Source organism: Gracilinanus agilis, chromosome 2, assembly GCF_016433145.1.
Source record: "Gracilinanus agilis isolate LMUSP501 chromosome 2, AgileGrace, whole genome shotgun sequence".
Lineage (NCBI taxonomy): Eukaryota > Metazoa > Chordata > Mammalia > Didelphimorphia > Didelphidae > Gracilinanus > Gracilinanus agilis.
Window position 1 is genome coordinate 672,179,743 of NC_058131.1, and position 11,380 is coordinate 672,191,122.

General features: G+C 36.9%; 1 protein-coding gene across 2 annotated transcripts in view; it reads left to right on the forward strand.

The window, feature by feature from the left end:
* The window catches only part of MICU1 (mitochondrial calcium uptake 1), a 240,744-nt gene that overhangs the window by 134,559 nt on the left and 94,805 nt on the right, over positions 1–11,380 (forward strand). For both annotated transcript variants that reach the window (XM_044659090.1, XM_044659089.1), the window contains one exon: positions 4,370–4,567. In XM_044659090.1, coding sequence (XP_044515025.1) covers positions 4,370–4,567 — 198 coding nt within the window. The remainder of the gene's footprint in view (positions 1–4,369; positions 4,568–11,380) is intronic.

Consider the following 11,380-nt stretch of genomic DNA (forward strand, 5'->3'; position numbering starts at 1 on the left):
TAAAACTTTTTTACCACCAGGAATTTGGGGATAACGTATTTAAAAGCTCCTGGGGTGAAAAAAACAGTGAAAAAATAGAAAGTCCATTGTGTTTAGATACTTTGTACCCTGGAATATATATTCACGTGGATTAATTAGTTTTGAAAGTGCAATCAGATTTCAAGCAATAACCTCCTTTAATTTTTCCACAAAAGAGGATATTATTGGGGGGAGGGAGAAGAGTATTCTTTTCAAAGAATTATTATGTAAAAAATACATAAACAGAGTTTTGTTTTCATTTTTTAAAGAATTTCAAGCATCTTGGCTTTTTGTTTTTATTTCCCTGTTAAATAACATGTTTTCTTCTCCCAGATTATATTATTTTCCCCAAGTATATGAAGAAGCCTAAAAGGAATCAGTATGTGTGAGGAACATCATATACTTATCATTAGGCACCTGCAAAGTTAATGTGGTATAAAGCAAAGTAACAGCTAATATTAATCTTTCATTCTGTTTTTCCTAAATCTCTTTGATCACACACAGAGAGCCAAAAGGCATTAATCATCTACTTCATGATTTACCAACTGGAGTAAATCTGATTTTTTACTATGACAGTGAACTATTTCCCAAACTTGGTTTTTAAGCTGATCATAAAATTTGATTAAAGTTAGTTCATAGGTAAAATAAAGGAAACCTCATTTTTAATTTTAATTTTTAATTGCTAAGGCATCCAGGGTCTTATCAAACTGAAATTTACTAATGGTGTAAAGGAGAAAAAGAAATAGAATTTTGCTCCAAGGATGCTATCTTCCATCCAATCTCCACCTCACAAAAAACACTGCACAAAGCAACTGGCCACTTAGGTGCTAAAAAAACAACAACAAAAAACCTTGAATAAATGTTGGTGTATTGAATACTTAAATAAGACTCTCTTAAGCCCTTCATGCTGATGCTGCTACTAAGATGGTGACTATTACTGAAATCCTGCAAGAAGTAGGGCAAACTCCATCCTGAGAGAATGACTCCCATGTAAGAAAGGGCAAGACTCCTAACATGCTCAGGGAGAAAAGATGTTATGATCAGAAGCAGAGTGGCTCTGGGAAGCAAAGCCAATATTCTGAAAGATGGTTAAGACAGCAAAAAAGATTTATTGAAGCTTGATTGTGTTGGATCCAATTGCAGATCTGAGAAGGTGCTTGGCCATTAAGAGAAATTCAAGCATTTTAAACTGGGAGTAGACAAGAAAAAGAACCAAATGATCTAGTTATTTTTTTATAATAACTTAGCTTCTGTCTTAGAATCAGTACTAAGTATAAATTCCAAGGCAGAAGATCAGTAAGGCTAGGCAGTCAGGATTAAGTGACTTTACACAGCTAGGAAGTACCTGAGGTCAGATTTGAACCCTGGACCTCCCTGTTCCAGGCCTGGTGCTCTACTGAGCCACTTAACTCTCCCTCCTAAGTGATAGAATTCTAAACTTCATCTTTTCATTTATTATGAAAACAATTAAAATTATGAAGTTATAATACTTTAAAGTATCACTTAAATACTCAAGGTTGAAAATTATTATTGCTTTATTGTAATGGTAATAACATAGTTATTTAGTGTTTATGGGATAGCAAAGTCAGAAATATCTGAGTTTAAATCTGACCTTAGACACTAGATATGTGACCCTGGGCAACTCACTTAACCCTGTTTGCTTCAATTCCTCATCTGTAAAATGGGGACATAGTGGGAAAGGAAATGACAAGCCCCACTAAAATCTTTTCTGAGAAAACCCCCTGGACAAGCTTCACAGGGTCATGTAAAACTAGACACAAATGAAAAATACTTTATATCCATTGTATCATTTTGCCCTATTAGTAACCCCTTGAGGCAAGTAGTTCAGATATTATTTCCCCCATTTTATACATGACAGAATTGAAGTACAGAGAATTAAGCTATTTGTACCAGTAGTAAGTTTCCAAATCAGGATTTTTCTTTCAGCCATACAACAATTGTTGAAAGTAAAAGATATTGCCAAAAAGGTTTCCCAATTCTGAGTTCAAACTCTTAAAGAAATAAAGTCACGAATAATCTCATATGAAGTTCTTTATAACCATAAATAATTCTCCTATACAGAGTAACGGTCATGTTCTTTAAAGGTCACAAAGCCCAAATAATTACCAAGAAATAGTTTTTACAGATAAATTTTAATTCTAGACTATCTTCCTCCTGCTACTAATACTTCCAATACAAGTTCCTTTTGCTATCACTTGTAAGCTTATGGAATATCAACTAATTTTAGCAGCCCAAATTATTCATTTTGAGACAAATCTGTCATTTTAAAAAATCATATAATTTTCTTCATCCAAATAATTTTTAAAATTTATTTAATCTACTGTTCCCTTTACTGGTATGCATAATTTAGAGGTGATTCTAGTTGTAAAAAATAATTACAGATTTTAATTAAAGTTCTTTGTATGCCTATAGTACAATTTAGCATTATTTAGCATAATGTGGTAGGAGTACTAGCTTTGGACATGGAGACCAGGATTCAGATCTTAATTCTGCCATTTACTATCTATGACCTTGGGGAAATTACTTGTCTCTCTGAGCTTCAGTTCCTCCATCTGAAAAATGAGGACAATTGGAGTTAGAGCTAGAAACAGCTTTAAAGATTTGATTTTCTAAACCAACCAACTCATTTTACAAATAAAAATACTTATGCTATCTAACTCACAGAAATTTTATGAGGATCAAATTAGAGAATATATAAAAACACTGTCAACCAGAAAGTGCTGTATGAATGTGTTATAATTAACTTGGATTTCCTTTGCCTTTTCCCCCCCAAAAAATGACTTGTTAATTTTGTGTCATTCAATTCATCAAGCATTTATCTAGCATCTTCTTTGTGCTAGTTCCTAGAAACACAAAAACAAAATAGTACTTGTCCTCAAGAAGCTAACATCATACTGGGAGAATATAGCAAAAAGAAACTTTCGAAAGAGAGAAGACTAACCATTGGAAGCATCAGTAAAGACTTCACAGGGAAGGGAACAGATGGGCCAAGTCTTCAGTGAACCCAAGGGTTCCAAGAAGCAGAGGGGAGGAGGGAATGTAGGTAGGGAGCTGACCTATGTGAAAGCAAAGAGTTGGAAGATGGAATGCAGAGTTTGAAGAACAGCTGGTAGGCCCAATTTGGATGGAAAGAAATGTGCATAAAAGGAAGCAATATAAAACAAATATGGAAAGATTAAATTGTAGCCCCAGATTGTAGAGGACTTTAAATGCCAAAAATTTGAATCAAATCAAATAATATTTATAAAGCATTTAGGATTGTGCCTGGCATATCGTAGGTACTTTAAAAAGACTTTTTCTCTTCCCTTTCCCCTAAACTAAGAATTTCATTTTAAAGGTAAAAAAGGAGCCACTAGGAAACTTAGAGGAGACACATGTCTCCTATCTTCCATTCCAGTCAGTCCAAACCTAAATGATGTATTGAGATCAGTGTTGTATTAATTATGGTCTTCCCACCATTGTGAGCCTTTTACTACTCAAGTCAATTGAGGAACTCCCATTGTTATGAATAGAAGGTTACTTTGGATCTGTATAAAATTTCGGTTACAGTAAGAACTCCACCACACACACAGATATATGGTTTCGACCTCTGCTTGAAATTAAGTTCAAACAAAACATGCCTCTCCCCCTCTTAATGTCATTACAAATCTTAAATATTGAAGTTGTGTTTCTCTGATTGGCACTGTAAAAATTATCATCCATGAAAATGTCTATAGTTCATCATAATTATTTCAACAGTTTGCAATGTTAATTATTCTGAATGGCTATTTTCCTCTCTGGTAACCCGATGAAAGAGTTTGCAGTTTAAAGAAAGCATTTTTCATCTAGAAAGCAAAAAGTACATTTGTTTAAAGCAATTCCAAGCTTTCCTCCTAAAAATTAAAAAGCACCCTAATTACTTGTTTAGGTTAAAGAGTAATCTATAATTGTTCCAAGGCTGTGTCCTCTCTCAAGTGCTTGTCTTAGAATCTCCCCTTCATGACTGAATTGACTCCTAGGAGATTTCTAAAGCACCAATTTTATGTATCATTGCTAATATATGTCCTAGTCTCTTGGAGATTTAAAGCTCTTGGCTGTAGTTGTTCCTTTCCTCTATTGAAATTGGACAAGCCATGAATTCAGGAGTGAAAGGTTTATTGACATTTCTGAAATTCTTGAGATAAGACATTCCTTTGAGGATAATGGTTTCTCCCCTAGTTCTACATCACTTGCCAAGGAATGATGTGAATTTTTAAAAGATTACTTTTTGCAGAAGAGAACCTCTCTAGGATCATCGCATTTGCTGCCATTCCCCTAATAATTTATTGTTTCTCTTTCTGAACTCTCTTAGGTTCAGAGCATCATTCGATCCCAAACCAGCATGGGCATGCGTCACAGGGATCGTTCCACCACTGGCAATACCCTCAAGCCTGGCTTGTGTTCAGCCCTAACAACCTACTTTTTTGGACCTGATCTCAAAGGAAAGCTGACCATCAAGCACTTCCTAGAGTTTCAGCATAAACTTCAGCATGATGTCCTGAAGTTAGAGGTGAGTATCTGCTGGCTTTGGGGGAGTTGTAGCCATATCCTTTAGATGTATACTAACACCTATTGGGCCTCAAGAGAGGGCACATATCCTGAAATACTCCATCTCTAAGAGCTGCTAATTGGTTTGAAATAGGGAGAAAATACCATGTTCTGGGAAATGCTCTGAAATGTAATTTTGAGAGTGAAGGGCTAAGGAAAAGCCGAGGAATGAAAATTGTAGCTATCATTACTAAGATTCCATATTGATAGGTAAGATAAATTAAGAATTCTGAATGAGGTATTTGAAATGTCCTTGGTGTACATTCCTTGTATGAAAATTGGGAGGATTGGGGGCACAGAGAATACATGAATCCTAAAACAGAGGACACACAGAGGATCAAAAAAACCTATTGAGGAAGAGGTGTCTTGTAGAACTTTATGTCTACTTTGGATCCCAAGAAATTGTTCAAAGAAAGGGAAGATGTCTTGACCTTTACCTTTCTGCTTAGATTTCATGATGCCTTGTTCAGTCACTAATCATCACTGGGTTCTGGGGCGATCAGCCCCCACTGAATGGGGTGGCTACATCCATGGTTCCATTATGATTGTTTACTTCATTCCTTAAGCACTGAGCACCTTACTTTGGTACCTCAGAACATAAAAAAGACCAATCATTGATTGAGAGGAGTAGAAGTGTATTGGTAGAGTGTGACCCCACAGTGCTCAGCTCACTATCTGGCACCAAAGCGATATTTAATAAATGCCTGTTGGTTGATTGACTAATTAACAATACAAAGAAGGAATTCTACTTCTCTTTGGAATGCATTTTTAAGCCTGATCATGGATGTGCTTTGATGTTCAAGGAGTTCACCTAAAAATCATGTAGAAATATTATGAAGATGTGACTTTAATTGTACCAGTAAGTCTGTCATCTTCATCCTCACCCCTCTCATTCAACATTTGTTCATTCAGTAAATATTTTAACATTTCTCAGGTGAAAAGCATCTCCCTGCCTACCACAATGTCCTGGGAATAGACAATTTATTTAATCTAATGCAAAGAACCAAGTCTCTTCCACTGGAAGGACAGTATTTCTTTCCAAAAATTTCCTTGCTGGGGTGACATAACAAATGGCGAGATGTGCAAGGAAAGGCTTTTAAGAGAACTAAAGTAGAAATGGTTTTCTGTAAAATTAAGATTATTGAGAAAACCATAGAAGCAGAATGTCTCATTACATTTCCAGACTTGGGTGTAATTATTTATGTTCTACAGATGACAAGCAGTTAAGCAAAATAGTGTGGTTGCTGTCACTGAATCTGAAATAAAAATTTGCTCTATAGAAGCCACATTATAGATGATGGAGTTCATTCAAGGGAGCTTTAAAGACCAAGACTTTGGGAATTACCCATTTGGGAATCCTAGTGTTTCTTTTGAAACTAAAGACTAAATATATTTATCTGTCAGAAATGATTGAAACTTATATTAGTATCATTATTTGCTCTGGTACTCAGAAAACTTAGCTGTGAAGTTGAGTGGGGCTTTTTTTTCCATCTTTGTATACCCCAAGTGACTTAAGTACTCAGTAAGTATTTGTTTTATTTCATTAAATTGACTTTTATTGTGTAAGCATTTGATTTTATATTGAGTACAATTAGAGTATGCTAAGTGTTTTGTATAAGAAGGAATATAGAAAAAGATAGCTTCTACATTTTTGAAACAACATGTGTTTCAGGGATATTTTAGCAAAAGCCAGAAAAGGAGGGACTAGATTTTACTAAATTATTTGCACAGAAGAATTGGCAAATGTGGGAGAAATGGAATAGATTCACTATTTGGGAAGTTGAATAACAAGATTCTACAACATGTGGGATGATGCCAATGAAGGGTCAAGTATGATACCAGTTTGCAAGTCTGGATGATTGAGAACCTAGTAACGGTCAATAATAAAAAAGTTGGATAATGGGGGAAAGTTTGAGGAAGGAAGAAAATAGGTTCTCTTTTGGACATGTTGAGTTTGAGATTTGAGGTGTCCAAAAGGATAATAGCTGGATGTGTAGATCTGGGAATCATTTGCATTTAAATTGTAATTGAACCCATGAGAGTTAATGATTCTACCAAGTGGGATAACTCAGAGGAAAAAGAGAAGAGGATCTAGACCTTGGAGAACATCCATGTTTTGGGGTTTGACATGGATGAAGAACCATCCAAGGGAACTAAAATGATAGTCTAAAGACCCAGAGACTAGAGATGGAGTGTCATATGGAAGTACATTGTTGACTAATACAGAGGGGACCATTGTTCAAAAGTGTACAAGGGAATCATGTGTAAAAAAGCAACTGGAAAAAAGGAATGGGCCAGCTTGTAAAGACTTTAAAATGTCAAACAAGGGAGTTTATGCTTGATCCTAGAAGTACTAGCCTTTGGAATTAATAAATTGAGTAGACCAGTTGAGGGTGGGACAAGGAGGGAGGAATGGCAGGGAGGGGAGAATTACTTAGTAAGAGCTGTACTATCACTTTGACAGCTCTGTGGAGTATAAACTGAAATGGGGAAAGATTTGAGGCAAGAAGTCGAAATAGTCATCTATTAAAATTGATCAGATGAGAGAGGCAGTGAAATCCTGAAGTAGAGGTCTCTGAGTTGGCAAGAAGAGGATGTAGAAGAGAAATGTTGCAGATCCTTCCAGCTCTGAAAATCTGATTCCATGAATTATGGAACAGTAACAAGATATTATCTAAATGGTTAAGTTTTGAGAACACTTGGCTTTCACACTATGATGGGAAGGATACCAGTCCAGAATTGGATAGAATGCCAGTAAGGTGGAAAAATCAGAAAGTGAATCAGGGATTTCTCATACAAAAAGTAATTTTTCAAAATTAAAATATAAGATGATTTAGTGGAAAAGAATTTGTCTTTTTCACCATTTAGATCCCCATGGAATTTGGTAAAGTTGTAGATATACAGTAGTCACCAAATAAATAAATATTGAATGAATAAATCAAAGATCTGAGGACCCACAATGACAAAATCATGGAACACTTGAAAATAAATTCTAATTGGAATTTAAATTAATTTAAATTTAATTAAAAATTAAAAATTTTAATTGGAAATTAAATGAAAACATCTGGAAAGAAACAGTAATTTGTTTCAAAGATAATCTTTCTATTCAAAGTTTTAGCACTTTCTTCACACATTGGATGTGAAATATAACATTATGACCATAGCCAGAAGGAAAATAGGCAGGTATAGCATCTTAATAACTCTCTTGTGAGTCAGAGACTTCCCTAATTCTTTCCTATTCCATACTAGTCTTGTTTCATTGCTTAATTATACACTTTTATTCCATTTTGAAGTCTCATTTTTCTTTCTTCCCTTCCCCTCCAAATATAACAACTTTGAGACTGACTATAGGCATTATGATTTAGTGGAAAGAGTATTGAATTCAGACTCAGGCTGGGGTTCAAATACCAGCTCTGTTAACTTCATAGCTCTGTGACCCCTTTGCCAGTGTCAGATGAAGCCTTTGGACTCCTCAACATACTGTTTTTAAATTATAAAATAGCATACACAAGATTTCAAGGAAAACTAATTATATTTAAATCATTATTTACAATTTTTTTAAGTTTACAAACTTCGTGTTTTACTAGCTCTTGCCTTAATATCTCTGTCTCTTCCAGATGTTAGTGTTTTATAATTTTTCTTGAAATGAAATTCCTTTTCCTGATTTTATGAAGGAAGCTTATAGACTAATTCACTGAAAATCTCAAATGTCTTAGCTGTTTTTCTTATCCATTCTTCTGTGGGTAGAACACCACACCTGAGTACAAATCCTGCCTCAGACCCATAATAAACTCTGTGACCCTGAGTCAGTCACTTAATTTCTGTCTGCCTCAGTTACCTCCTTTGTAAAATGATGATAGTAATAGTACCTGCTCCCCAGAGTTGTTATGTGGATCAAATGAGATATTTGTAAAGGCTTTAGCACAGTGCCTGGCATATAGTAGGTATTTAACAAATGCATCAAGAGGCAGCTATGTGGTTTCAGTGTCTAGAGAGACAGGCCTGGAGATAGAGGAGGTCCTGGGTTCAAATTTGACCTTAGACATTTCCTAGATGGTTGACCCCTAGGCAAGTCACTTAACACCAGTTGCCTAGCCCTTATTGCTCTTCTGCCTTGGAACCAATACTTGATGTGGATTCTAAGATGGCAGGTAAGGGCTTTAAATAAATAAATAAATGCAGCGTTTTCCCTTCCCAAACCCCTCCTCACTCTAAGTCTAGCAATCTATGCTCTTCATCATATGCACAATGAAATAGGCTGTCATTTTATGATGACATGCCTTCTTTGCTTTAGAGGTATTCGGTGACTATCTCAGGGATGCCTAGGCTATTCAGAAGGTCAACTAAATAACTTCGAAAATCTCATCTCTGTCCAAGTTTGATGTTCTCCATCTTTCATTTTCCCTCATAGCTTCCTTCTAAAGTAGGAAATGGGCCTATCAGGCAGTAGAGAAACACAACAGCAGAGCCTAAACTAGAGCCTCGGACCCATTAGTTTCCACTAAAAATGATTCATAAAGCAGCAGTCTGGTTTCTGAGACAGCTCAAGTTCTGGCATTCCAAGGGTTGAAATTATAACACAATCAGGACTGTGGAATTTAGAACCAGCAAAGACCTTAGACATCATCTGGTCTAACTGCCTAATTTTACAGATAAGGAAACTAAGATCCAGAGAACCTAAGGGCTTGCCGAAGGCACGACAAATAGTAAGAAGCAGCACAGCCAGGAGTGAAGCTTATAACCTTATCCATAGTAGGTACTCGATAAGCGATCATTGATTGGAACCATGTGGCAGCTTGATTCTTGTCAAATTTGTTTGATTGAATCCTACCCTTGTTAAAGGAACTAGAAAACTATGGATTTTGTGGACCAACCTCAAGATAGATAGTTTTTAAAATATAGTTTGAAGTTATTAAAAATTTAATTCAAGACTGGGAAAAAATCATTTCACAAAGTTCCTCAGAGGCTTATGCCAAGCTGAATTCTAGTTAATGTATTTATTGATTTCCTAGAGGCTGGAGTAAGGAAGAGACATCAGGCAGAGCTGAAAGGTCCTAGAAGGTAAAAATGTAGTTTTATTTTCTGCATATTGTGGGTAGGGCAAGAAGAGAAGATGGGGAAATTGTAGAAATGGACTTTTTTATAAATATAATATTCCAAAAACAAGTAGAAATCTGTTTATAATAGAAGGAAAAGATACTTTCCAGGATGTGGACTCTGGAAACAATAGTCATCCCAAAAAAGGGTCTCAGGTAGCAGAACCTCAGCTAGTAGGGTTGGAATCGGGAACGTAAATCTTTTTTGTGCCGATATGGGAGTCAGGCAATAGTAGTTATTCCTTCATGAGTAAGTAAGTTGTTGAAATGTGAGCATACAATTCTCCAAGGAAGAACTTATAAACCATTTGTAAGCAAAAGATTGCTTCAAACCATAATTAATGGAAAAGAAGATCAAAACCCTGAGGCTTCACCTCACTCTAAACAAGTTGGCAAAGATCATAGATAGATCATCACTGTTAGAGGGGCTTTAGAAAGACAAGCCCCCTGATAGATAGATTATTAGTGCAACTGTAAATTAGCCCAACCATTTAGGAAAGAAGTTGGGAATTCTGCTTTAAAAATTACTAGAATGGGGTTCTGGGTTAAGATGGCGGCAGAGTAAGAAGCAGCTCTTAACCTCTCCTGACCGAAACACACAAAACTCCTCAAGGGGACATAAAAACAAGTCCAGACGAACGGAGGAACCCCACAACAGGGCACAGTGTGGAAGGTACGTGGAATCGAGGCATTTCCATGCTATAAAGGGGTGAAACAGCTCTCACTAAATCGCGGGCTGAGCAACCACCCCACCCCCCACCCCCTCCACACACAACATCTATAGTGCCGAAGCCAGCTAAAAAGAAATAGAGCAAGATTGGAGCACCCATCGAGTCATTGGCAGCTCCGGGGCCTGTTCCTGAGAGCAGCAAGATTTAGGACCCCAATAAGCCAAAGAACGCACGCGAAATCTGAGCACGGGAGCAGAGAGTGGACTCAGGGCGCAGAGCGCGGGCTGAGAGCACAGGCACGGGCGGAGGCGTGGGTGGAGGCAGACACAGCCAGGAACTAAAGCTCTGAAAACCTGAGTGGGGAACCAGTACAGACGGGTATACGACTGTGGAAGCAGTGCCCTGAGGCTTGTAAAGGAACCTCCTGCAGAGGATCAAGCAAGGGGGTCTACCAGGGGGCTTGACCTTGGAAAAAACCAGAACTCAGACCTCAGGAGCCAATAGACCGCGAACAGACCCTGAGCGTGAGGATAAACCTGAGAAGCTGCTGGGCTAATGATGGCCACCCAGCCTCAGGAAGCTCAGAAGAGAAAGAATAACAACAAGAAAAAGAAGCCTTTAACACTCGACAACTTTTACACAGAGAAAATCCAGACAACCGAGCAAACAGAGGACGAGAACAAACAAGCATCCGGACCCTCCTCAAATAAGGAAAACTCCTCACAAGCTATGGAAGAGTTCAAAACTGAGATTTTGAGGAAAATGGAAGAGATCTGGCAAGAAAATAACTGTTTAAAAGGTAGAATCTTGCAATTGAACACCAGAAATGACCAGATTGAAAAGGAATACCAGAAGATTATGGCCGAAAACCAGAAGATTATGGCCGAAAACCGAAAGATTATAGCCGAAAATCAATCCCTAAAGGCTAGAATTGAGCAATTAGAAGCTAATGATCTCTCAAGACAACAAGAACAAATAAAACAAAGTCAAAAGACTGAAAAAATAGAA